Source organism: Typha angustifolia, chromosome 6 (assembly GCF_048772165.1).
Source record: "Typha angustifolia cultivar Huaian chromosome 6, ASM4877216v1, whole genome shotgun sequence".
NCBI classification, from domain to species: Eukaryota; Viridiplantae; Streptophyta; class Magnoliopsida; order Poales; family Typhaceae; genus Typha; species Typha angustifolia.
The window spans coordinates 277289-304976 of record NC_133244.1 but is presented as its reverse complement, the minus strand read 5'-3'; the positions used below and the strand labels follow the sequence as shown (position 1 = coordinate 304976).

Genomic DNA, 27688 nt, shown 5'->3' with positions numbered 1-27688 from the left:
AATATAAGCTAGGATTTTAGTTCATTATTTAGCTTGGGTCTTGTTAGAGTTCCACAAATTTAATTTCAAGCCAAACATGACTAAAACCTATATTCGGCTCATTGCCGCCCCCACTCATTTAAGATAATTTTAGAGAATTTGATATCTAAAATAATACAAATTAGACTTTAGATGATAAAAATATGATATTTCATCCTAATTTTAGGCACTTTGGACTAACTATAAGAGAGTAAAATATATTTTCTCCTAATTTATAATTTCAATTTATGCCGTCTAAGACTATAATGAAGTCTTCCATGGCATTTTCAGTATGGCGTCCTCCCTAAATCACACCATGATTCCATGGGCTTGAATTTCTATTTCTCACATCTTTGGACATAGGAATGGGGTTGGGCTAACCCATGGCATAAACTATGTAAACTGGGACATCAACAAGCCCCTTAAAAGTCTTTACTGCAGCCATGGGAGGAGAGTCTTTCTTAATCTTCAAGTTTCGCCATTATTGAATGAGTGGCTCGTTCTTGATTTAATCATACTTACTTATAACCGGGGAAGAAGCTTGATGAAATTTTGTTTAAATAAAAATGAGATAGTTTATATATACTCCAAGGATCCGTAAATTAATTAAGAACAATCTCATTATTCTACCAGTCTATGCAAAGAGCCAGAAATCCTCCAAGATCGTCAAAGAAGTTGCTCCTGTGGAGATATTAAAATTAGAAAGAGAGAAATAAATAAATAGCCGTGTTGGAATAGGAGGAGATCAGCATTTGATGAGCTCAAATTTGCATGAAATTTGATGAAGTCTTAAGGAAAACGTGATTCTATTAGTTTGGCCAATGTTTATAATTTTAGTCTTCAAAATTTATTAAGTTTTTGTTTCATACATAGAACTCAAAATCCAATTTCGTTTGTTCCTGTGTGTCTTATATTGTGTCAATGAATCCAGATCCTTTTCTTTTATATAGTGAAAGTTTGTCTTCTTTTTTTCTTTTTTTGTGTGTCAGATTAGGATTTTGGTTGGATCCCTTATTAACTTTATAAACAATCATGTAAGTCTTTGGCCGAATAAATTCAAAATTGGTATTCTGTTTGATTGGTGCATCCTTCTTTGAATATTATATTCCTCAAGTAAGAAATTAGTTGGACCTCTGTTAAGTGGAAAAGTAAACTTTATGAGAGATGATGCCATCTTGAACAGAGGATGAGAGCTGAGAGAAAAACAACACATGATTCTAACATGATTTAGCATCATTACAGTCATGTATATATAGATTAGCAAGCTAACAAGAAAAGTTATATTGGAATATGATGAATAACAATCAAAGCAAAAACACACACACACACACACACACACACAATAGAAAAAAGAGCAGAGTTCTGGCTCAAAGTCAAGGTCTCATAAGTAGTTCTGGTGTCATAGTTTGTCAGCAAGATTTCCAGTTGTCAGGGATTCTGATGCCTAATTTGTTTAATGAAGGTCAAACAATTATTTTGTGTCGGTTGATTTAATAGTGTACTTCCGATTACAGGCAGCCCACTAAGATCATGGTCAACTAGGATCATGTCCTCAGAGGAAAAAAAAGAATCAAATCTCAACTTTGTTTAACTGAAAGATAAACAATGAGGAGCCATGAGTCATTCTACTGACCTGCAATATTCTTCCAAAGAAATATGAAAGAAGAGAGTCAACTGCAGGCTAGCTGCTTAAAAAAATTCATCCGTCTGTCACATAGTTTTGCAGTACTCTGCTTACACAAATAAGGACTCAGTATTTGTTCGCACCCAAAGAACAGGCAAAACTGTTATTTTATATACACATTTGATTAGGCCAAATGTCATATAACTTACATCTGATAAAATCTAGCTTCTGTTACATTGGAAAACGATGTCTCAGTAAGATGAATCGAAACATCCTGTGTTTCCTTCTCAACCTTGTAATTTTCCACTTCTCTCGTAGTATCTTGCAACTCTTATGTATTCTATTCATTACACACTATCTTCTCTGTGCATAAATATACAAGTTTACATCTACAAGCATGCCTATGTATCTATAGACTGATCAATACCGCGGCTTAGCAGACTAGCTGGGTACAAGGAACCCTCACCGGAGAGAATACTACAGTGAGTGGTGCATGATCAGAGAGGGAGTAATTCTCAGGCCACATTCCTTTCTCCATCTCTGGCGGGAAGAGAACGGCATCCTTCACACTAAAACCAAAAGCTTTCTTCACTGGGCCTGACTTGGTTTTTCTAGCATTATTAACCTGCTCAAAATTCTCCTCAGGTTGCTCCGATGATTTAGGATTCCAAATCCGCTGCTGCAGAAGGTTAGAAATGTTTTGATAAGAAACCGAGTAGATGTAATACTTGATGGAGAGACATGAAGTTTTACGATCAGAAAAAGCATTGATATGGTCGATCATTTGATGGAAGAGTTGATATACTTATGACAATAAACTGAAGCTACTAATGTTTGAGACTACCAAGTTGTGTCAGAGAGAGCAGTCAATCATTTAACGGCAAACAGAAGTAGTGGTATGGCCAGTGATACTCCAAAGAAACACTTTCTGGCCCTCAAAAGTGCTCAAACACTATGCAATTCTCATTGTGACCAAGGATACTAATAGTATTATGGCTTGCTACAAGTTGATTACGAGAAACTTGACATTTAAGATGAATACTTTACCTGAAACTCTTCATAATTCATCACACCATTCCCATCAATGTCAGCTTGGATCCACAAATCCTCAGTTTCTTGGGAACTCAGACCGTCAGGATGGCGAAGTAACCCTAACTGCATTTGACTAAAATGTCAGCAGCTTCCACCTTTAAAAGGTTTTAGACACCTATATGTTCAGTAAGCAAGCAGAAATTACCTGACAGAGTGCCTGACAGAAGCTTGAATATGTGATATAATCACCAGGACTGTCCCCCTTAAGGAGAGCAAATGCATTATCCTCAGAAAGAGAAGCTGCTCGAAGAAGATTCTGAAAAACAAAGATTAAGCTTTTGTTAAATTCCACAAGAGCCAAAAGACTGAATCCAGAGAAGATAAATTAGGAGACCCAACATGAAGTAAAAGAAAATACTACAAATTTACAAAAATATTTCTATGATTAATTCGAAAACAAATAATAGATATATAAACTTCATTATCTTAAGATAATATGGTGAGCTTTAACAGTGAAGATGGAAATTCAAAAGTATAAAGACTACCTTAATTATTCCAAAGACAGCTTCATTCCAGCTAGTTTTCAGGGGCTTCCTATAGTTATTGGGATTAAGAAGCCATATAAAGTCTACTCCACAAATGTTCCCTCTATGATTGCGATGGCTTACCCACTACATGGGAGCAGAAATAAAGTCAAATCTAGATGTTCTGGTTGTTTACTCTGCGGGCCTGAGAATCATATAAAATCAAGTTATAATTACCTTGTGGGCATCTGCATCACTGTCAGTATACTGATGAGCAGTATCATATGATGACACAAATCCCTGGGATCTAAGTATCTTGTAAACATGTCCACGTTTACTTCCATTCCAATCACTGAACAAAAGAAAATAAGGAAATATGATGTCAATCAGAGCAGATTAATATTAAAAGGAAAACCAAAATCTTGGTATATAACTCACCCACACAGTATAATAGGCATAGGACCAAGCTTATTTTCTTTCTGGTAAGATTCTATATACTGAAGGATCTTATAGACCTGTCATTGGAAAAAAAGAAAAAACTATAGCTATCAAGAATTTCTGACTAGCACTGTAAATGCAGAAAGGAACACAAATACAATTATCTGTGTACAAGAAATTATGACAATGTACCTGCTTTAGACGAACTATACAAAGACTGTAGTCATGAGGAAATAGCAAATGAGTATTCACAATGAGGCTTTGTTGTTGAATGTTTCTCTTTTGGTTCTGCCAGAAAGGAACAACTGACTCAACATGTAATAGCTGAGCAACACGATCTCCAAAATCGTTGAAGAGCAACTCTCGGTAGTTTAAAACTCTAAAGTTGTCCCTATGTACAGCAGTCAGTAGACCTGTTTAAACATAAGAGGTATGTGTGTTGTAAGCAACAACTGTCTGGCTAACAAAATATTCCGATGTTAATAAAAAGTGCATATGTATCAATCTCAACACAGTAGAAATGCTCTGTCTGTCGTTGCTCTATAACTATCAATAGATAGAGTAAGGTTCTTGTCCTCATAATTTTCAGATGCATATAAATGTATATCTCGTCATCTTCCGTTCTCGCAGACCACGTGTCCCTTTACTTCGGCAACTCCTTAATCTCCATCTATTTTTCAAACTAGGCCTGTGCTAACTGACACCTTACCAATCATTCTTGTACAAGAAACCGATCTTTTCAGCAACTAATATGAACATCTGTTCTTTCTGTAATTCACATATATTCCATTTGGTCCTTACTTTTAACTTCTCACATACATTTTCTACATTCTATATTTGAGGATTGAAATTATTGCAACTCTTGTGACTAAATCTAATACTAAATGAAATCTATCGAATACCTTTCCATCATAAAATTTCTCTTCAAGAATGTCCCAACATTTCCCTGTCAAAATACCTATTAATCTTTCTCAATTTCAGGGCATGGAAGCATAAAAAAATACCCACAAATAGCTAGTTGCATATTATTGCAAACATAAAATGATTACATGTTCTTCAAACATGCTTCGGGATATTAATTGGATGAAAATATGCGTTTCAATGCTCAATAAAAAAGAAGAAAAAGAAGATGATGATGAGACAACAGAGTTAAAAACATACCATCTCCGCGATTATTGGTGCGCGCGAGCTTGAAGCTCATATAATTTTCATCACCCAACCTCTTCTCATACATATCAACGAGCTCATCATTCCCTAACCATACCTCCTGAAGCACACCGTAAACATATTAAACAAAAATTAAAAGAAAGGAACACCCCACTCCAAATTCAAAACCAAATCAAAACACTGGAATTCAACTCACCTGGAGGCAAATTATGGAAGAATGATCCGCCAACAGCCGGTCTATGATGCGCTGATTCCTGGTTAACCAATTCGCCCTGTATTGGCTCTCTCTGCAACTCTGATCCTATCCAAATCAAAAAAACCCAACAAAAAGAATACTTCAAAAACAGCCCAGTAACTAAAAAAGAGACAACTTTTCGCAGTAGCAACCAAAACCCATCTCCCACAATGCCAGAAATTCCATTCCTCACCTCCTCATCGAGCCTCTTGTAGATTGGCGCGAGAATGTTGAAGGTGGTGCACGAGACGCATGGCTGGGGGTCATATCCCAACCCCCTCACCTTCTTCTTCCACTGCTTAGTTTTGGCTTCCTGCGTCAAACCATCTATCCACTCCTTCGTCTGCAACATTCCAATCCAAAATCAATCACAAGAAAACAAAACCCAACAAAATATACACAAAAACCAATTGGGAAAACGAGCCCAATTACCATTTCGACGCGAGAAACTAGAAGAACAAGAAGACAATGGAACAGAACACAAGCAAATGGTGGGAAAGAGAGATTGTTCTTTTTGGCGTATAGTAGTTACTATTGGATTCTTTATGGTGGTGGTAAGAGTAGCGAGGCAGACCCCGCTTTATATAAAACGAAGAGGATAAGGGTGAACACAACGAGACGGTGACGGGATTCCTAGCAGGTCGCGTCGCAGGCCACTCACCGGACATAGCCGGTGGCGGGCCCCTATCTGGGTTAGTTTCACTCTCCTCCCCCAAATATTGCCTATTTTCTTTATAGACCCCTGGACATCCTCATCTATATAATATCTTTTACCTCGTTTTTACCTTACGCTCAACTTGCTTATTAAGTGTAAAATTCCTATAATTAATTATTCAAAAAGATCCTATATTTTACTTTTTATTATTATTTACACTCTACTTTATGTGTATTTATCATTCAGTCCCTGAAGTCATTTAATATTTTGGTATCAGGTACGTAATTCCCTGAAACTCGATATATATATATATATATATATATATGTAATTAAGGATGTGGATGCTAATTAATAATTAAGAGGGATACTTATAATTATGTGAAAATAACTTCCAAGATGACGTTGGTGGGGATCCTACGGATAAGAATGCGAAACGTGGCGAGATAAACCCGTTGGCGAAGGTGCCCCCCGGATTAAAATAACCACCGCCACTACGTGACACGTGGCGACGAGCCAGAGATTTGGGGCCCTAAGGTGGATGGCGTGGAATCACAGCCAGAGTCGTACAAAGAGGGATGGCGATGTATGTTTGCAACGGTGAGCAGCAGATCCCAACTTGCCATGCCATCATCTCCTCTTTCCACAATTTTTTTTATTTTTAAAAAAGTGCCAATTGAATTTCCATAAACTTTTTAAAAAAAAATAAAATAAATTACTTAATCCATAATCGGAGCAGTAGTCGTGAGCCAATCAACAGTTTTATTCGCCTTGTAATTAGTATAACTGTTACTAAGAGCTCCACTAATAAAATGATAAGGTGAGAAAAACCACAATTCCAGATGACAATGAGCGCTTCCCTCATATCAATCGCTTTAACCATGACTGCTAAGACAAACCGACCGAAATAATTACCAACAATGATGGGAGCACCGGTTGACGAGCAAAAGATAAATCCAGCTCCGTCCTATTTTATCAATAAACTTGTACTCTAAATAAACATTTTTTTTCTTATTTATTATTTAATATTTTTGAAAAAATAAACTTATCTATTTGTCTTTTTTACAGTAGACCATCTCACGGTCACGGATACGCGGAGAGAATAGAAAACTCCAAGATATATTTAATATGATTTATTTTTAGACGAAGACTAAATAAATTTTTTTAAGAGATGCACATGTTTTTGTTTCTATTATACTAAAACAAAATTAAGTAATAATTTTTTAACTTATAACATACTGTGTTAATCTCCATAAGCTAAATAATAACAACTATTAGCTTATATATGAATGAAGCCTTGGTTTCCAAATACAATGAATGAATGAATGATGTGGAGTGAGATTAGGAAACAAGATTCGCTTACGTTGCGCCAAGGAAAAAGGGATTCCCTGCCGACGTGGATGTTTGAAGGAAACTAATATAAAATTTTATTTATCAAAATGGGCATCAAACCTAATACCAAAAGAATTAAAAATTAAAAAGAAATATTATTTTTTTAATAATATAGTGAATAAAGTTTGGAAGTAGGGTTAGTTTCCGAAAAGCCGTTGGAAAACCGTTGGCGGAGGAGCCGCCGGATCAAATTACCGTTGGACTACGTTACGGTTATTTGTTTCCTAGTTGCAACGTTACCGCATAGCCTTTTCTGAAAAGGCCCACAAGTTTTATAGAAATTATGCATTGGACGTCGTCTTAGGTAGGTTAACCTTACCTTAACCTATAATTTGGAAAAGAATCATGTATCTTATTAAAAATAAATAACAGTTTGAAATTCCCTAACTCACAGTGAGCTGACGTAAATGGTTTTACTTTTACAACCATAATAAATCCATAATGCAGGGGATCTTTTGAAAATATCCCCACAGTGGGACCCACATTTTGGGCTTTTTACTTTTTTAGGAGCGTTGAATATATTTCCCGACAGTCAACGTTGGACTTTGGGGTTGACGTGCCATAAAAATGTTATCACTAACAAAAGATCTCAGAATTATTAGTGATTTCTTTTTCCAGTTTTAGTTTATGAGAAATGGATGGAAGAAGAAAGAGATGGATAAAATATTAAATTATTTAATTTTGTTAATTTTTTTCTTCTATAAAATTTTTAATAAAAAATAAAGGTCAACGAGCAACATTAGAGGGAGGGAGCAAACTATCTTATCTGACATTTGATTAATCCATATAAATATATAAAAAAACATAGAGTATATAACATAAAATGCCATTCGACCTCTTTAGTTTGTTATCTTCCTTTGAATGCTATATTTTTCTTTTCTATTCTATTATCCATTGCACGTCGTAATACTATTTTATCAGATCTTATTTCAGATTTTAATATGTTTTTTCTTCCTTTAATTTAATTGTTTTGAAGTGGTAGAGAAGCTAAAAAGAAAAAAAAAAAAAAAAGGCTTGCAATATTGTTTTGAATTTATATTAGAGCATCATGGTTGACAACAATAGTATAAGCAGTAGTTTACTCAGTTGAAGTGAAAACCTTCACTATAAGAACTTATCCACAGTAATTAATTAATTAGCATGATTAGAAATTAATCCCAAGAAAGGAGGTATATATATATATATAGCTAGTAACATTATGGAGTTACGTGCATGGGAATTGTTTATGTTGTTCATTAGAGCAAGTAAAGTAAAGAAGAAGATGGTAATTCCCTTGGCATGTATTTAGTAATGGATATGGATGAAGAAAGTGATAAGCTCTTTATTCCTGCCCAACTTAATTAGTGGCAAAGTAGAATATGCTGATCTAATTAAAGTTGTTAATTTTTGAAATTATGAACATAAAGAAGAAGGATTTATGATCCTAAAAGGTGCCAGACTAGCTAACATGGAAAACGAGTGGAATAAAGGTGTGCATTCTTCTTATTAGTATACGTAAATTGATATATAAAATCTACCATGTTCTGATTCCTTTGTTTGTATGTGAGATAGAGAAAAGATGTAGGGGAATAATCATGTATAGTTAGTTCCCTTTTGGCAATTGTTTCATCACCACAGGGCTGAGACATAATATTCGAATCATAGCTTTGCATCAAAAGGATGAGAGATATTCTTGCAGGCCGATAGATGAGGATGGAGAAAGCAATGAGCATATTGGCATCAACATATTGGTGTGAAGAAAGAAAGAAAGAGAGATGCACATTTCTCACCATACAAATAAGTGGTATACATCACAGGAAAAGAAGAACGTTTGTTCCAAGAATAATCCCCATATGGATCATGCTAAAAAGGATTTATCACAATTGTTGACCCACCCAAAAAGAAGGGAATAAGATGTATAAATATTTAAGAGTGACACATGTTACAAACTTAGTATCAGAGTCATGGGTGGGTTTAGACCCTCATTAGCACTAATGTGCGATATTAGGGATACTAAACGACTTTTAAGCTTTTAGGTTAAGTGGTCAACAGATTGGTCAAGTTTTAGGGCTAGCTTAGTTTTGGGCCAGGCTGGTTAGAGAAAAAGTCCAACTCCAAGTTGAGATTAGTTGTACTAAACCAGCCAACTCATTTATAAGTCTCCTACTTTGGCAACTAAGATACACCTTGTCCTACACTTAGAATCCTTATTTGTGATCTGGCTTTTGCTGACCAAATGAGAACAAGAGAAGTGATCCAAGAATCTTTCAAGGTGTGAAAGAAACCTATGAATTATTGAGTCAAAGCAATCTTATAGGAAAATAGAGAGAGACAGATACATATATATAATTTGACAGGTAATCACCAGCAAGCATGTATGTAATTCAAGTACTACCAACTATCAGATTAAACACATGTGATGATATGCATTTCAATTGGCAAACAATAGTTCCCAAGAATAAGATTGGACATCCAACTTATTTAGTTCATTGAGCAGTTGCCAGTTGCCAGTTGGGCAAACGGCAACAGCTGGGCTCAAACCTTGTACAAGCTATGGACAACTATTAGATAATGAATGAATTAATAAGAGCAGTTCTTCCAACATAAAATGAGGTCTCTTTTGCTAAAGAGAATATATATATAAATTATTGAATGAGTAGATTCAAATATTAGAAAGAAGAAAACATAACTAGATTAGATGAAAGGAAATCACCTAATTTTTCCCCCAGTTATTGGCCATTTAGATTTAGGTAAGCACCTATACTGCTCAAATTTGGTTCAGACTAAGTCAATGTGAAATTAAAACAAACATTAAAATAAAGTAATGTGTATAAATAAGATATGCTATTATTGATAATTATTAAACTTTAACAAGCCAAAGTTTATTATTTTTTTGTGTGTGTGGCTCATTTCCTAATGTCTTGATCTCGATCAAAATTTTGAGCCAAATGTTTCATAAATGAACTAAATTTGCTAACCCTGCTAGCAGATCATTTCCAGAAAAATTGTCACCGCTCTCTACTCAAAAGCTTCATTGCCCCAACTTTGGCCAATTGAAGAACTCTCTCTCCCTGAAACAAAGAGACATTATTGCTATTTTTTTTTCACTTCCTAATGCAAGTAAAAATGGAGAATTGTTTAGATATACAGACCAAAGATAAAAATGATGACCTTCCCTGACGACTAGTACTTATAAAGAAGGAAAATTCATTCTTCAAAATTTATAGGAAAGCAAACAGCTCAATATGTGATTCCTAGATTCAATTTCCTGGTGTATTTCCCTAGCTATTTAAGAAGACCACCACAACAACAACAACAGAAAAAAGAAAAAAGATGAAAGAATGAAAGAAAGAAAGAAAGAAAGAAAGAAAGCCCCTCAAAACTTTATCAAAATGAGACGACAATTTAAAACACCCCAAATGGGACCAAATCTAGCCATGCCAAGGACAACAAATAGACATGGCAAAGGTCTATAAAAATAAAATCTATGGCTAACAAGAAACTCACCCTATACACCATTTATAAGGATGAGACTGATAAATTACCATTGTTGCCTGTGCTCTAAGCTGGAACATAAGATTCTAGCATCAACTGTGCTTGGGACGGTGACTTAATCTCAACTATTAAGTACATGAACTTCCATTTCTTATCAGTAAGATCTTTAAACATTTCGGCGTACACCTTCCCAGCTCCATGTGGTCCACGAATATAGAAATTTACCTGTATAGACATGGGACTGGAATATTATGTATGCATAATAAATCATGTTTCTTGAGATCATTGAAAAAATATCATGTAAATCAAGTATTCAAACAAATAGAATATGATACTCTTAATCACACATTAGCTGTTGTGGGCTTCTAAGTTTAGAAAGTGATGAAGTCAAGCTTAAAAAGATGCTCTGTAGATAATTTGCAAATAATAGCTGAAATTGAAGCTTAGTGCTACCTCAACATGTTCGACGCCATCTTCATCGGTCCAAACTCTATTCGGAATGCGCTGCCTCGCAGCACGATTTCTGCTTTCCTGGCCATAACCAGTGACAGGGGAGCCTATTCTCACTGTAACCTAACAAGAAAACCAGATATTATGGAGAGATGAAAAGCACATTTATTTCTACAAAGAACAGGTGGATAGCCCATAAATAGCAATGTCTATAAGATGATCAGTAATTAAGTAGCAGTCTCAAGTCTTGACCTATCACTGACCTGACTATCATTCTGAACCCTTTCAAGAGCCTTTCCAAAAATTTTGTATCTGCACACACACAAAAAAAAGTGGCAAACAATGAGGAAGCTTTTCTTTACCAAGCAGCAAGTAGGAAAAAAAAAAGATAAAAAAAAAGAGAGGGAGATTCAAACAACTAGCCTGATAGAAGAGAGCAACAAGAAAAACACTTTACACCAATGAATTTCTTGACCACCCATAAAATAGTGCAGTATAAGATTCAGTTGTTCAGTTTTAGGAGTGCATTATCTTGACACAATCTCAAAAGGTATGCAGATTGCAGATGACAGTTTATTGCACAAATTATAGATTAATCCCCCTGATATGTGGTTTATGATCTAAATATACCAAACTAATCATAGTGCTCAACATAACTATATAAGCACTGAAGAAAATTAAGGATTAAGCTGACTGTTTCATACACAGATGATTAACCAATAGTGGTCAAACAGAAAATTTCAAGGGAGAATTCAACACATCTTCTCAGGATGTTTAGGGGCTATCATTCTTAATGGAGACAAAAGGCTCTCTATAATAGTAAATCAGAAAAGGAACCATCACTAAATCATGATACTGACCTCATACCATGTTCACATGTAGATACTACAAATGGAACTTTATAAACAATAAAAACTTATTTCTGATAGCAATCGATACTAGATTCCAACAAAAAGAAGAAAACCTCAGTGTTTCTTATCATGCAAAAGTGATGCCCCCTTCAGAAGTGTAGGAAACAATTAAGAAAGTCATCAAACAAGTATTCGACAATTTGTGAGTAGTCATTAGTAAGTTTCTTAGATTATTCTAATTTGTGATGTATGGCAGACCTCAGAAATACCACCTTAAGCAAAAATATTTGCAATTACCAGTGTTATAGATCATAAGAGAACATCCATAATCATTTCTACACAAACAACAAGGCATTAACCCAAATAACATAATCACTTCTCTGTTACAGATTATAACAATGGAAAACTTTCGAAGTAATGAGTAACATACTCTCTTGGCTCAAAGATTAGCTCTTTGAAAACCGCATATGCTGCCAAGGCTGCTATGCCAAGCCCAACTAGTATTATGACACTGTATGAAGCACCCTCAGTGAATGTCACTGGTTTTTCAGGAATATTGTATGTTGGAGCATCAAAAGGATCTTCTACAGTAGATATATCCTTCCTCTCCTGAGAAAAAACATAAAATAATTTTCTTAAGAGAGGTGTAAATACCAACTATTGTAGAGGAAGGGCATAAATAATACTAGACAGTAAGAAATTATATGCAGAATTTTAGATATATGTATGTGTATGAATAACAGTTTAGGTTATCTGAGGAAATAAGGAAAAGATGATCTTTCATCAAGAAATAAGTACTCTATTATGTAAGACAAACTGGCATACAGGAGTTACAATAATTGTAACAAAAGGATAATGGACAAAGATGCCTAGAGTCCTAGACTACATCTCCTTATTAATTCTACACTTTTTCATCTATTAAGAAAGATATCCTTGGAGTTGTAATGCAAATACAATATAGAAGGATAGAGAGAAACTAAAAAAGCCTTTGGAGTTATAACGAGATACAAAGAAGGATAGGCCAGTATCCACAATTCGTTATGGAGATTTCTCTTTTAGAAAGCATACGAACAAAAGGGCATTTTTGGGAACTTGTATAAAGAGATAAGATAGAGAAACAGTGGTGATAGATAAATAGAAGTTGCATAGTAAGCATGCTCTCTTCAAAGGGTGGCATCAATTCAAAAGAATTCCAAAGATAGGCAGCTTACGTTATCAATTGGAGAACAACTTTGAATTTATAAGAAGATATGAGAAAGAACAGAGATGTTTAGATTTTTTTCATAATTTCTTATTTGAAATAGAAGAGTTAGAAGCCTTTCAATTACCTAAAATGAGGTAAGCATCTAATAGACATTACCTAAGCCATGAATAAATACTATGATTGTTGTACAAAAGATACACCATTTAAAACGTTTTTAATCACTCTCCACTTCTCCCTGTCTCTAAGATTCTTTACAACTTTCAAGGCTCTCTCTTATTCCTCCTCCTGATAGCCTTTAATAGTTCGTGTCTGCATTCATATTATGGAATTTTTCTTCCTTTTTCCAGGGTTCCTGAATCATGAATGGCTATAATGTATATTCAATGACTGGAAAGCAATGATCATTATTCCTGCTACCAAGGACCTGACAGGTTTGGCCTTTCAATTACCTAAAATGAGGTAAGCATCTAATAGACATTACCTATCAAATATCTTGTTCTGAGAGGTTACTTCCATCAAAATGAAGTCAGTCATATGAAGCAAATAGCATTACATTTCTTCATGAATCAGAGAGGATATCTATGGAGATTTAGGACAAAACTAAATTGAAGAGGAACAGAGATTACTCCGTTTGTTTTTAAATTCTAAAAGGATTTACATAAATATCTAAAAGTATATTGCAACATAGTACAGAATAGGATGGCATCTTACAAAGAACCAGTGCCGCTTGATTAAACAAGAAAATTCATGGGACCAATTAAACAAAAGAGGGAAGACACTCTTCATAGTCCCTCAATGTATTGCTCCATTTAGTGTATCCAATGCGTTTCCTATCTCCCTATCTTAGGACCTAGTAGGTATTATATATTACAATCAGTGTTTTGAAAATCAAAAAAGGCGGCCACCATGGTGGGATAGTGCATCAGCCGCCCCGCCATTCAGTCAGGCACTCACATAAGGCAGACCGCCTGAGCACCAAAAGGCCTGCCAACCCGCCTTATCAGGTTACAAACAAGTAAAGGGTCGGGTTATTAATTACTAAGATGACTAACTCATTAGCCTTAATATCAAAACTCTCTTCTCTCTCTCGTTGCTCTCCTCTCTCAAGCCTCGATAGAGAAATTAGAAACCCTAAAGGGCTTAAACCTCTAATCCTCTCCGGCTCTCCCTTCCACTACTAGCAGCAGCGAGCTCCAAAGCAGCTAAAGCGGCAGCTGGCGGCATCGTGCTGCAATGGCGAGAAGCAGAAGAGGTACGGTCCTCTTTCCCTCTCTCTCTCACTCCCTCCCTCATAGCCTCTCTAAGTCAGACAGATCGAATGTCCTTTTTTTATAAATTTGTTTTAATCAATTGATCAGTTATGCTAGGCAATTAGACAAAATGACAAATCAAAAATAGATTGATTATCTGTTGAAGAATAAATGCTTGTAAAGTTGTAAATCAGTAATTATATGTTAATCACTTAATCCGTTGAAATATTTTAATCTGTTAAATGTTAATCACTTAGTAATTAGTCTATTAATTTGTTTGTCAATAATTACATATAAGTTTATAATGTATATTATATATGTTTATTTATTTATTTCTATATTAAAAATGCTAAACCACTTTGTCACCCGCCTTGTCACTAGCCTCCGCCTAGGCGCTAGGCGGTGGGGTGACCGCCCGCCACTCACAACCACCTTTCAAAACATTGATTACAATATAGATATTTTTTGACAAGCTTCTTAAGATGACTGTACATTGATGATGTAGTCAGTAGATACTAAACCTTTACCAACCACATATACTAATCAAGAAAATTAAAGAACTATAACTTTCCACATGCTAACGCTAGGTGCTCAGCATTAAAACATAGAAATCTACTAGCCACATCTATGTATTACAAAAACAAAGTAGAAAATCACAAATAGATAAATTTCTGCTTCATCATCTTGTGAGGCCAATAGGCAAATTTTTGACTTGTCAAAGAAGATGTTTAAACAACCTCTAATTACACCGTCAAAGAAAGATATGACCTCTCATGATTCTGATTCAAGTTAATTTTTTCATAGTTCCTAGTTTCGGCTGATCCCGAGTGGGATCGGTCGTATCAGCCAATCCCACCCGAGACGAGTATGCATAAAAGAAAAAAAGGAAGGAGAGAGGGAAAAAGGAGAAGAAAGGGCAGAAGAAAGAGAGCGAAAGAGAGAAGATATGGAGGAAGAAAGTTTATGGGTTGCGGTAGAAAGAGTGAGAGGGAAAGATACGAGAGAGAGATGTGGAGAAAAAAAATAAAAAACTATATTGGAGATAGGGAGAGAGGGAGAGGTGGTAGTCGATGAGGGTGAAGGAGAGTTTTTTTTAAGGAAAAGACTTAATAAGAAAGAAAGTTAGTAGGAGAGAGGGAGAGGTAGTGGGAGAGAGAGTTTGATAGGAGAGAGTTAGTGGGAGAGAAAGTTTGATAAGACAGAGAGTTAGTAGAAGAGAGTTTGATAAGAGAGACTTAGAGAGAGAGAATGTAAGAATTTTTTTTTATTTGTGTGAGGAGTGTGAGTGGTAGAAAGGAGAGATGGAGATTGAGACAATATTATTTATATTTTAGTTTTTAGACTTTATATGTGAATAATTTATATTTATATCTTACTATTTTTTCTAAACAATTTAGATTTTTTTTATATTTTAGAAATTATTTTCAAATACAAACCGATACGAATGGCCGATACTACTGATACCGCCAATACGTATCGTTTTTTCAAACGGCCATTTATTATCCTGATTTCGATACTTGAAACCTTTAATTTTTCATTTCTCGAAACTCAAAGAACACTAAAAAATTGGACACGGAAGATAGATAGAGCAGTTGCATTTCACAAACTAACCAAAAACAGCAATATACAGCTGATATCAAACTCAAACCTCTTTTGGCGGCGATGCTTTTGTAGAATAATTGGATGCACATGTTGTTCTTGCTAAAGAAGGAACCATGCAATAATATCCACAGTGTTTGCTCACAAAATTTAAAGAACTTCTGTTGATCATATGCCATCTCAAATGGTCTCTGAATGTAACAGAGATCCCTGCAAGAATGCCCGCAATATAAATAAAGATATAAATTTAATAAATCACATGCTAAACTTGCAAACAAGATAATATTCATATCTGAATAAACCAACTATAGCACTAAGAATATCAGATACAGAGGACATGCAGAAGCAGTCAGTCATCCATGAATATCAAGATAATGTGCAACCGTGAAAAAAGCTGGAAAACTTAAAGGATCATATCAATTGATGCCAAATTACCTAGTTTATATTCTTAGCATGCAAAAGATCTGTTAGGACACATTCAAGGACAGGTGGAATCCACTGAACCCAGTAAATGACAATTCCACAAAGTTACCCATTCCTCAAAAGCAAACTTTTGTTTCTCTAAGACAAACAAGAGTTCAAAAGGAAAATGCTTAGTGCGCTGAAGAGGCATCATCAAAATGACAACTGATAATTAAAGGTCTGAATATTACTATATTAAAAATGTACCCTTCATATCATGAATGCCATGCCTTTCATGGCTAGATTGCTTGCTTGCACAATAAAGCAATCTAATAAGAAGCAAATAAGATTGTATATGTCATAGTTTTGTCCAGCTATGCTGCCCATCTAGAGATCTGAGAAAACCTTTACGGCTGAAAGATTGGGGAAGAAAAAACATGGCCTTCTTGAAAGTTCTAATTCATAGAAATCAAAGAAAATACAATTCAGAGAAGAACAAACAGTGAATAACTACAAGATCACTACAATGATATAAAGGGAATGTAATGTAAGCATGAAAGCATGAGGAGTAACTTAACAACTTGTTCACAGGTTCAAATCACAAAAGGCACTCCTTTTACATCTTACCTTTCCAGACCTGCACTGTGGATCCTTACGTTTTAAGAACATAATACTAACCTGTACAGAAAGATCTAACTACACCAAAAACTGCTACAATATATGCGATCAAAAATAGCCCAACCAACTACTAGTGAACATTTTAAACACACAGTTATACAATTCTTTCTAATAATATGCCTATAGTCCTGTAAATGATAAAAACCTACCACCTGTAAGTAACAAACTGCCCAATGAACATATCTAGTCTACCAAAGATCACATTTTGTTCTGCACATTTTCTGCTAATGTGGGGGGGGATTCTAAAACTACATCTATTCGGGTCCTACGCTGACCAGGCTGAGCATCTGGGTAAAAATATTTTGAGGTTGACCATATGAATTGTTTTCGATAGTTCAGCTGCAAATAGGAACAATATCTTTAATGAACTGAACCATAGCATACAGCCACAATTGTATTGAAATTTCATGTTTATTTCTTTCTCAATAAAAATCATGTGTTGGTTGTCAACCCCCCCCCCCCCCCCCCCCAAGAATCTGGTCCACCACCTAGGAAAATGTTGAAGCTAAAAAAGTAACACAAATTTAATCTGAACTATCCACTACTAGAATGTCATGGTGAGAAACATGATACCCTCGGATAGAACCTATGTTCTCTCAATGGAAGACAACATCAAGGTGTACAAGTTCTGTGATAATAACTCTTGAATTTTCCATGAACCAGAAACAGTCTTATGGTGGGTTCAATCATATTAAAAATGATTAGTAGATACCTTCACCAATTTAGATGTAATTTATAAGCTCAAAAACGAGAAATTTCTGGTTCTTAAATAAGGTAATCTCTCCTAGTAACATGCTGCAGGATTGCAGGACTTCAGATTTACTTATACAAACATCAGATGCATTCTGGGCATGCTTACGGATGTGTGTGGACTGAAAATAACACATAACTGCAAATAAACCATATATATAACAGGGATTTGAAAAGGTGTAAAACTTCTCCGAGCCATACAAGAAGAATTTGAATACATAATGCACATCAAAAGCCTGTCAATTCATAAGGAACAACCAATATATTCCGGAGAGCAACTTATATAAAAGCAAAATCGACTTCAAAGGCTAAATTATATAGCTGACCTTCAGCTCTTGTTACATCCTGCAAAGGAAAAAGAATAGGATAAGAAAAACAAACAAACAAACAAAAAAAGAAGAATCATATCTAACAAGAAATGCAACCTGCTGTCAAGATTTGTAAAGAATGAGATTTCTTGAATGAGATTTCTTTGATGAGAAAACTTTAAGAAAATCAAGGGAATCATAAATTAGAAGTAAGAACAAAAAACAGGATAACTTATGAGAAATTCTACAAGAAACAATGCTTAGTCTTAATGAGCAGAAAATTCTCAAAACATCAAAAGACATAGGATATTAAATACTCAAAACATCAAAAGACAGTATGATATAAAAAAATGAAGTAACTTAGTAAACATAATTTACATACTTGAGATATCAAATAGATAGTTTAATAGCTTTCTTCTAATAGAGCCTTGCTAAATTAAAAATTGACATAATATCTATACCAAAAATAAGAACCCAACGAAGATATATAGAATAAGAACGATGCAAGCTAGGCCTATAATCAAGAAAGCAAGCTAGTTTTATAGTATCTGTCCCTAAATGCAACTATTGATATAACGTACAAAATTTGATCTTTTTCCCAGATAACCAAAAAGAATCCAAATAATGGTTACCTCAGTTAAATAGCTAATGTGACAAGAGATTGCCGCATTGGCATTTCATCGAACAACACGTGTGACCAACTCCTTGCCTATTAAAACTAGCTATCCTAGTGCAAAAGACTGAACGAAGAGAACTTCTCACTTCGGAAAGAGAAAAACAAGAAACTTGATTTAGGGTTTAGGGTTTTTTACCTTGAAGACGACGGTCTCGAGATTCTTGGAATCGATCAGCCGCTTCACGGGGGCGGCGGGCGAATCGGAAGCGGCGCCAGCGAGCGAGTATGCCGGTCTAGCCGCGAGGGAGGAGAGGCGCCGGCCAAGTCGACTACGAAGCGACCCGGCGATCCGAGATGTCATAGTGTGCTTTCGTGGGGAAGAGAGAGAGGAAAGCTTTCTTTCTATGGAGAGATTTTATGAGGCGAAATTGGAGCAAGTCTTAGTGGGCCGACTGGAGCTAGAGTTCACTATCCGCGCACACAAACATAATGGATAAAATGAGGATTTAATAGTGAAATAATGTGACATTCTACTTTTCTACCCCTTTAATGTTTGATTGCGAAATAAGGGACCGTATATTTATTTATAAACAAAATAAAGGATGGTGCTATCCTAATTTATTATTATTATTATTATTAGAGTTGTTTTATAGAAGTGCCACGATAAATATCAATACCAACTAAACTCTATTCCAGAAAATAAGAATAATGAATATAATGGGTATTGGATAAATTGTGTTTGTTGGGATAGGAGATAAATTTATCAAATTAATTTTATTTTCTTTCCTTTTTTTTCGTTTTTTTGAGAAAGATAGAAAATTCTATTAAGTGAAAAATTAAATATAAATTGATCTTCTTATGGTTAAATTTGGAATTCCCAGCCAAAAAATAATTTGAACTTAATTCACCGTAATATACGCACTGCAGATATATCATCATAAGTAGCATCACACAAAGATATAGTCATTCCATATCAAAACATTTTTATTATAAATATATTCTAATATATTAGCAAGTATATAACCAAATAAGATATTTTAGTAAAGTATTTGGGAGGGGCAAATTGGTCCTTTTCTAAATTGGGATAACTCATACCTCCTTATTCTCGTCGTCTGGTATAGCAACTAAATAATTTTTTTTTATTTTAGTGTATTATTTCAGTATTATTTCTCATCTTATTATTCAATACAACTTTCTAAAAACTATTTATTAATAATCTAAAATAATAATTTTATCTTTTGAGATAATAACACGCTACTCATATCAGCTACAGCATGCTAAATATTCTTCTAATGTTTGTACAAAAAGGACTCTCGGCACAATCTTGACATAGATTGTGTAAATGCCAGACCATGCACACATAAATAAATATATGGCTTTTATGAAGTAGATGTTTTTCTTTTCTTGGATCATGAGGATTTCCCCATTTGCTATTAACTGACCATAGAAAGGCAAACAAACAAACCGTCTTGTGAAAGAAAGAAGGCTTAGGCTTTAGCCATGAAGCAATAATAGAGAAACCAAACCTGAAGCAAAAGCTAAAGTAAAGAAACAACTTGAGCAAAATCTTTCCTTTCTATCACACTCGTCCATACTCCATATAGTGCAAAGTTTGTTAAAGCTTTAAATAAGAGCATGAGTATACATTAAATACTCTCCAGCCACAAGTATATAGAATGACGAGTATGCTTATAAACAGACACTGTCGGCTGCACTCAACTGCAAAAAATGGGGTGAAAACAAAAATTCACAATATGCCGTAATTTCAAGTAAGCATTTGTACAGTTACTAATTAAGATAACCAGACACCTATAAGAGCAAAATGACTCCACTGTGGACACCATTGCCACCATTGAAAATTGAGAAGCAGTCAGCATGTTTGGGACTAATGGTTGTCAAGCTGTTGTATCGTCATATTTGGCCATTGGTCACCATCTAGCACATTGAAACCACATGATTATTGTACAGAGTAAGTAGTGCCATGCTGCCACCTTCATTTGTCACAATACTGGATTGAATGCTCATATCTGTTATTGCCAATGTATCATTTACATTAACTTCCAAAGGAGATACAGAATAATCTGGCAAGAACTATTGCATTGAAGTAGGCCTCTTCAACTTGTTCTCCACTTGACCAATCTTATATCCTACTGCTTTCGTCAGAGGCCTAGCAACTTTGAGCAAGTTTCTTTGGACGGCAAAAGCCATCTCATATATGAAATTTACTGTTCCTGTTTACCTTGGAAGTGCAAGTTCATAAAAAATGTCTCAGGAAAAATATAAGAAACTCAGGAAGGCTCATTTTATATTGTATGGTGATTCAAAAATCAGATCATGCTGCACTGCTGCCTGAATAAATAACTAAGGTAAGGATCAGTTGCAAGATGCACTTGTATACGTCCAACTTTAGTTGTGTAAGAACTGGCTTAATGTTAATTTCAAAACTAATTCACCTGAGACGAGGCAATCTCGCCTGACAGCTGCTGCTAGACTGACCTTCTTTGACAGTTCAGATGAAGCTAGATGAGCCCAACATCAACTCGAACATGTCATCTGGAGTTAAGAGGTTTGTTCCACCAAGAATTATCTCAAGATCTGGCCTACTGTTTTCTGATATTGCCTCCATAACTTCCCGAACCTTGCATACAAAAAGATTTATCACCAGTTAAAAGAGTAGTTAGGCCTGCTGAACGTTTGCCAGGACTCAAGACTAGGGCTCAAGATTCTAATATAGTGAATAAAAAAGGAAGCGGTAACTGATGGCATACACCACCTTTTTCATTGGTATTTCCTTATTTCCATCATTATTTTTTAGAATCACATAAGCAAATTTATGCAATAGTAATTCAAGAAAAAGAAACAGAATATGAGGATAAAATGGCCACCAAGCACTTTTGCACCAATTCTCAATATCATTACTGTTCAACATACATCTGATGACAAGCACCTCAATGTCTCATGCAACTCGTTTGAGCAGTTGCCTTCAAGGAAGCCCTTAGAAGGCAGGGAAAATACATATGACCTAAATAATAAACGTGAGAGTAAGGTACATAGATATTCAAACCTCAAGACCGTTGATGCCTCCAACCACAAAAATGAGAAGAATGCTTTGCTCTCCCAGATTTGGCTTAGCCTGGAAAAAATTTATAGTACATATTAGTGGGAGTAAGTAAAATGGCAACAGAGTAGACAATTCTGGAATGAAGATTACACCTGTCCAAGGCCAAATCTACCAAACCCACTTTTAAAAAAACGCCCAACTGCCGATGAATGATACTCCAGTCCAGGTATATCATACTTCAATAAAACAGCAGTTAGAACCTTGTAAAGTAAACCTTTTCTATTGTAGGTATCACTTCCATATTTGCTCAAGGATGCTAACCCTTCTCTAAGAGCTGGACTTCTCCACTTCAAAGATGACAATTTATGGAAGAACTTAAAAAGCTGATCAACTCTATCTCGCAATTCCAATTTAAGCTGCATTTCCCCATATGCTTGCTCATTGTTATGATCTGTATCTTCATCATCCCAGCTCCCCCATTGATCATCGAAATCGTCTATTTTGGATGTCTTCTCAGAAGCATCCTCATCATTTACATTAGCATTCTTAGACTTAGCTTCAAGTTCCTTCTCCAAACCGCAGAGGAATTGGAACTTTGCAGAAGATGGATTTTCCAGGATGGCATCCACAATTGCTTCCTTAAGAGAATGCTCTTCTTCCCAAGAAAAAGGACCGGTATTCACAGATGTTGGGAAATTTTCACCAGCCAATATAAAACCAATAACTGATAGAAGTAATGCATCTTGAAAACTAAGAAGGGCCTCCGAAGTTTCAATCCTTTTATTCTGTTGAGTAGATTTTACTAAAATGCTTGTATTGATGAAATCACGGATTTGACTAGAAAGACTTTGACTTGTATCTGCAGAACTGACGCTTAGTATTCTCTCAGCGCTAACAAATGCATCCCAATGGGAACTCTGAGGCTCTTGAAGAGCAATCTCAGCAGCTAGAGCCAACTCAATAATCCCTCTGTTTTTTAATAAAGAAATTTGATCTTGAGCCAACTTTTTAACCATAGCATGAAGCTCTGATGCAGACGTCAAAGCTAGGCGACCTTTTGAACCGAATGGTACTTTCTCATGCTGCAGAGCTTCCAAGAGCCATTTCTTTATCAGCATGAATCCATCTTTAGCCCCTCTATCAAGTAAAGCCTCCAAATATTTTGCTCCTGTATAATTGGATAGAAAGGACCCATTTGGCATGCTAAAACTATCAAGTTTGTTATTGTGAGCCTTGTCAGAGGTGTCACCTAAGGCATATTCGGAATCAACTTCACCAGATTGCCACCCAGATATGAAAGTTAGGATGTTTTCAAAGAGCTGAATGCTGCTTGTACCATGTTCATCTTTGCTGAGTACCTTTTCAAAAGGTATTCTTATATCTAGTGGGGCAAGTTTTATGGTACCAGGGGAGTATTTGCTTGAAGTTTGTGCATTTTTCACAAGTGAAGAGGATGAGGTTCTTTCTCTGCGAGGCAAAGAGAATAGCATCCGATCAAGAAACGAATCCCCATGGCAGCAGGGTGTTAGAAGATCGAGTGTACGATCAATGATCAACAAACCAGCTGATCTTTTACTACGCCGGCCTACATCATATAGGCTTGACATGTCAGTCAGCATCTTACCAATGATTTTTGATGTATCACCCAATGAAAATATCTCCATCTTTAGATCCATCTACATATACATCAGAAAACAATTATAAGAAGCAAGAGATTAGCTTTGATAAATAGAAGGAAACAACTAACAAGCACATGGGTTGCCCTGGACTACCTTATCAGCTAAATGGTATAGGAAGTGAGCAGTCAGTGTTACTCCTGGTGGAACATCTTCACCATCAATAGGTCGACCAGTAGATATAGGGGGTAGTCCAGGACTAAGAGAGTCTTCATGAGCATTTGACAAGCATGACTCCGCAACTGTGCCTTCTGAAGGCAAAACAAATGCTCTCGGTGATATAGGACAAATTATCAATGGGAAATGAAGCACAGATATAAGCATTTTCTTTGACCCTTCAGCTTCTGTATAATTTGACTCATCATCATATAAATCTCTTTTAGCCGGACTAGCTTCAATTGTAGGCTCGCAGTCCTTAGTAGACCACCGGGACCAGCTATCATCTTCAGAAGCCAATTTTCTCAGAGGGTCATCTTCTGCAGAAGCAGTGATTTTGTCATGATGTGAGAGAAACCCCTTTTCCTCGCACTTCCTCAAAAGCTCTTCATAATCTTGGATAAGCAAGGATTCATACTCATGAAAAGCATCTGGTCCCAGAGGTGAATCAATATATGCTGAATGAGCAGTCTGCAAAACATGGATGCATGTTAAGAAACTGCCTTCATACTAGAAAGATCACAGTAAAAGCTACAAAAAGAAGAAAGAGAAGAAAAAAAGGAAAACATCAAGATAGACCATTCTAAGTGTGTTTCACTAAAGCCTGAAAAACTGCATCATGATCTAGCCACGGTGTCAAGCTCCTACAGAACTGTTGATGGCAATAGATGTCAAGCTCGATGATGGGATCACTAAATATGAAATCAATAGAGAACTTTTTTTACATTATACTTAAAGAGCATTCTGCAAAACTCACCATCATTAAGGGGCCTTAAGATAACACCAGTAATATTTACAATTAAAGACCATAACTTATGACTCTATGATTAATTATGTTAGTAGAATATCAACAAAAAGAGCAACTTATTCTAAGTAGCTTAAAGTGAAATTCATCGTTCCAACTTCAAGATTTCACAACATAAAAAAGGCATCCTAGAGTCCCTTGCATGAGGCTCCCGCTTATCAGGAGTTTGAGGAGGGAAAATGTACCCAGCCTTCCCCTCATCTTTAAGGAGGCTGTTTCTAAGACTTGAATCCATGGCCTCTTGAATGCAAGAGGCAAGCACCGCTGACACCCTCTAAACTCAATATGAGAGGACAAGAAAATGAATTCCTGCCAAGCATCCAAATTTTCAGCCTTTGTAAACTGAAAATTACAAACAAAAACAAGAGAAGAGAACTTTAAACAATAAAAGTAAATATCATCTGCAATCAATATCACATTTCTCAATACCTAGACATCCCTTCTCCCACTAAACTGTATCTTGAAGATATCTTGAAGATCATTGGAAGACTAAAACCTTCTTTTGAAAAGGAGATATGAACATTTATAGCAGCAAGAAGGTTACGCTTACTTGACAGAGATGATATATATCTAGTATTGTTACCATATGTGATAACTGATAAGTACTCATTCTTCTCATGCAGCCAATGAGGTCATGTGTAGCAAGACTCTTATGAGGTTATCTAAAAATCCAAAATATATGGCTGAACCTTTTCTTCTAACACAGATCGCAGGAAAATGGAAGTAATAGATTCAACAATTTCACTTTAGGAAAAGTTAAATAAAAACCAATCACCTTTCACATGAAAAAAGGAACGGAAGATCATACTAAGATCATGTCAAAAATCAATAAGACAAAGTTCATTAACAGAATCAATAATATTTTGCAAGGAAGAAGCACCTCTGAAATAGATGTAAAAATAGTACAATGACGAATTGTTCTATGAGTGCCCAGGCAGCGCAGAATATACCGATGAGCATCACTGAGAAGACGTGACGTGATAATTACAATTTTCTTTGCAGGGCCCACAAAAGTTGAGTCCCAGCTGGCAGTCTGTGGTAACAAATAAAAAGGCAAAGGGCAAAATTATCTCAAACTTCAATTGATGTGAACAAAGAGAGTAGATGTGATGGATACAGATCAATCATCAATTATAAATATATCAAGCTATTATTAGCACAATCAGATATTCTCAAGGTTTACAGAATAAATCCAAATTGCAAACAGACCACATGCCTCTAGCAATTCAGTGTTATGTGTAGATTAGTGCCATCTTCTATATGATAAGATCTGTAACATATCATACAAATATAAGAGATAATCATGACATAATAGGTTCTTGAAGCAAACTAGATTCACCATACAACAACTTAAAATAAGAATGATAGGAAGAATTATTCAATTTTCAGAACCAACTTAGATTTGCCAAAGAGATGATTAAAAGAAATTAAGGAATTGTGTGGGTTAGAAGTTAGAAGAATTATTGTCTCTACTCTGTATGGTACATAGTCTACAGTTTAACCTTGGTTATTTCAAAGATATTGAGCACCACATATACCAGATACACAAGAACTTTGGGTTTTTAGAGTGGCAAAGAAGCAAGTTCTAATTTTAAATAGGTCAATGTTTAGCTAATTGCAGGGGTATATGTGCAGAAAAGCTTTATAATTATCATGTTTGTCAGGCAACAAGTTGATTCCATCTTAAACCTCCATAGTTCACTCCTGCTGCTCCATTACATCTCACAGTTACAATTTACATTTAGAAAGGAATTGATTAGCCCTCAAATAAATGTTTGCAAAGCAAATAAGTTCTGTAAGTTAAAGATGTGCTAGATTGCCTTTTTCACATTATTTACAGAAAGATACAATTAAAATATAAATAATAATAGCCAAGTAAAATGCCTTTGCAAATTAAAGACATGTAATTGAAACACAGTAAAGTGGAGCATTGTCTTGGGAAATGGGAACATCTAGCTAAGAAGTAGCAAATACAATCAGACATAAATGCAAGCATTTTGTGTGGTTGAGAGCCTTTATTTTGTTGTTCTTATTAGGAAAACATTCTATAATATGCAAGAGTTCTCAGACTCTCGTAGTGAGTTTTGCAATGTCCATTAAGAAGGCCAGGCAGAAAACCAATTCTTAGTAGTACAAAGAGGGTAAAAAGACCCAATTTTCGAACATGTCCGGCAAATATGTGCTCAGCAAACCTTATATGCAAGAGAATCCAACTGTTACAGTTGTGCATACACATTTTCCCTGGGTATCTAGGATATACATCAAACACATCAATATGCATCAGAGAATGCTCCTGAACAACACAAACCCAGTGACATATGCTTGCAAGAATCAATATAGACTAAACTACGACATGACAGTAATGTAACTATAAAAAAGTAACTCACAGCATCAAGAGGAGACATGTTCTCCAAGTTACAAACAGCACGCACACCAAGTTCCAAAAGGAGAGGGAATGCACCGATAAACTGAAAGGTCTCCAGACAACCATCATCTAGATAAAGAATGGCCTCTGAAATCTGATCAGAAACCTAGTAGAACAAAAAATAATAAGAGGAATTAAGAGAGCTAGTTAGTATCGCCAAAATTTTAGTCTAAATGGGGGAAAGAAAATACAAAATCACTCATATTCTTCAGTGGGCAAAGGAGTAAGAAATCAGTGCAAATTTACAGCAACTTCAGAATCGGTGCCATCAATTGGTTGAACTGAATCTAAGATCTGCACCAATTGCGAAAAGAATTAAATCAATGGAAGTATTAATTCACCTGGCGGATGGAATCAAGGCAAGATTTGATCAAATCGACGGAGCCCATTTGTCTGCTTCCACCGATAATGCCGTCTCAATACAAATTAAGGCCCTAGACAAGAATTTCAAACATTACAAGGAGGAAGATACGACTAACATCATCTGAGCATATGTGCATATGCCTACTCTAATCACATTAGGAAACAACCATCTAGGATCAAGAACACCTACGAAGTCCAACAAAGGCACAATTTTAGCAATTGAGCATTAACAACAAGACTACGATGAACTCAATTCGTGGTGTACGGAGGGCAGAGAAATCAGAAGTTAACGAATTCATGTAAATAGACATCAAGGAAAAGAAGAAAAGGTAAAGAAGACATGCTTACTGCTGTATCGGTTGTCTTCAAGAGGCTATGGCGAGAGAGAGAGAGAGAGAGAGAGAGAGAGAGAAGGGTCTCGGTTTCATCTCCAGAGTCTACTGGGCTCCTACTCATCGGGCCGAGCCGGTTCGGGCCTCAATCAATAAAAATGTAAAATATAAGGCGTTATTTGCAAATTTCCATTAAAAATAAAGGA

At 35.6% G+C, this 27688-nt stretch overlaps 3 protein-coding genes across 13 annotated transcripts; all 3 read right to left on the bottom strand.

Moving 5' to 3' along the window:
• Nucleotides 1–1675: 1675 nt before the first annotated feature.
• LOC140761725 (uncharacterized calcium-binding protein At1g02270-like) lies at nucleotides 1676–5599 on the bottom strand. Of its 3 annotated transcripts, none has more exons than XM_073099171.1 (11): nucleotides 5471–5599; nucleotides 5232–5381; nucleotides 5000–5104; nucleotides 4798–4903; nucleotides 3829–4049; nucleotides 3637–3713; nucleotides 3436–3550; nucleotides 3220–3345; nucleotides 2880–2990; nucleotides 2690–2797; nucleotides 1676–2321 (listed from the first exon to the last, which is right to left on the bottom strand). In XM_073099171.1, exons 1-11 carry the CDS (start codon nucleotides 5471–5473, stop codon nucleotides 2076–2078), a joined length of 1368 nt encoding a protein of 455 aa, XP_072955272.1. In that variant the 5' UTR covers nucleotides 5474–5599; the 3' UTR covers nucleotides 1676–2075. The 3 variants fall into 3 exon arrangements, with proteins under 3 accessions (XP_072955272.1, XP_072955273.1, XP_072955274.1); XM_073099172.1 differs by having other exon boundaries at nucleotides 5000–5098; XM_073099173.1 differs by lacking the exon at nucleotides 3220–3345.
• A 4291-nt stretch (nucleotides 5600–9890) lies between these two features.
• On the bottom strand, nucleotides 9891–19151 carry LOC140761699 (probable mitochondrial import inner membrane translocase subunit TIM21). 3 transcript variants are annotated; one of them, XR_012104607.1, is made up of 8 exons: nucleotides 18861–19151; nucleotides 18067–18085; nucleotides 15960–16120; nucleotides 12288–12466; nucleotides 11270–11318; nucleotides 11010–11129; nucleotides 10569–10781; nucleotides 9891–10132 (listed from the first exon to the last, which is right to left on the bottom strand). XR_012104607.1 is itself a non-coding variant. In XM_073099130.1 (8 exons), exons 1-7 carry the CDS (start codon nucleotides 19023–19025, stop codon nucleotides 10623–10625), a joined length of 852 nt encoding a protein of 283 aa, XP_072955231.1. In that variant the 5' UTR covers nucleotides 19026–19150; the 3' UTR covers nucleotides 9891–10132; nucleotides 10607–10622. The 3 variants fall into 3 exon arrangements, 2 of the variants coding, with proteins under 2 accessions (XP_072955231.1, XP_072955232.1); XM_073099130.1 differs by having other exon boundaries at nucleotides 10607–10781; nucleotides 18861–19150; XM_073099131.1 differs by lacking the exon at nucleotides 9891–10132 and having other exon boundaries at nucleotides 10421–10781.
• Nucleotides 19152–20265: 1114 nt separating this feature from the next.
• On the bottom strand, nucleotides 20266–27625 carry LOC140761022 (sec1 family domain-containing protein MIP3). 7 transcript variants are annotated; one of them, XR_012104534.1, is made up of 10 exons: nucleotides 27499–27625; nucleotides 27129–27221; nucleotides 26750–26893; nucleotides 25243–25395; nucleotides 23498–24028; nucleotides 22047–23401; nucleotides 21878–21961; nucleotides 21729–21797; nucleotides 21161–21302; nucleotides 20266–20903 (listed from the first exon to the last, which is right to left on the bottom strand). XR_012104534.1 is itself a non-coding variant. In XM_073098186.1 (9 exons), exons 2-8 carry the CDS (start codon nucleotides 27174–27176, stop codon nucleotides 21174–21176), a joined length of 2598 nt encoding a protein of 865 aa, XP_072954287.1. In that variant the 5' UTR covers nucleotides 27177–27221; nucleotides 27499–27625; the 3' UTR covers nucleotides 20266–20903; nucleotides 21161–21173. The 7 variants fall into 7 exon arrangements, 4 of the variants coding, with proteins under 4 accessions (XP_072954287.1, XP_072954288.1, XP_072954285.1 ...); XR_012104533.1 differs by having other exon boundaries at nucleotides 20266–21013; nucleotides 21118–21302; nucleotides 21878–23401; XR_012104532.1 differs by having other exon boundaries at nucleotides 21118–21302; nucleotides 21878–23401.
• Between the last annotated feature and the right edge of the window lie 63 nt (nucleotides 27626–27688).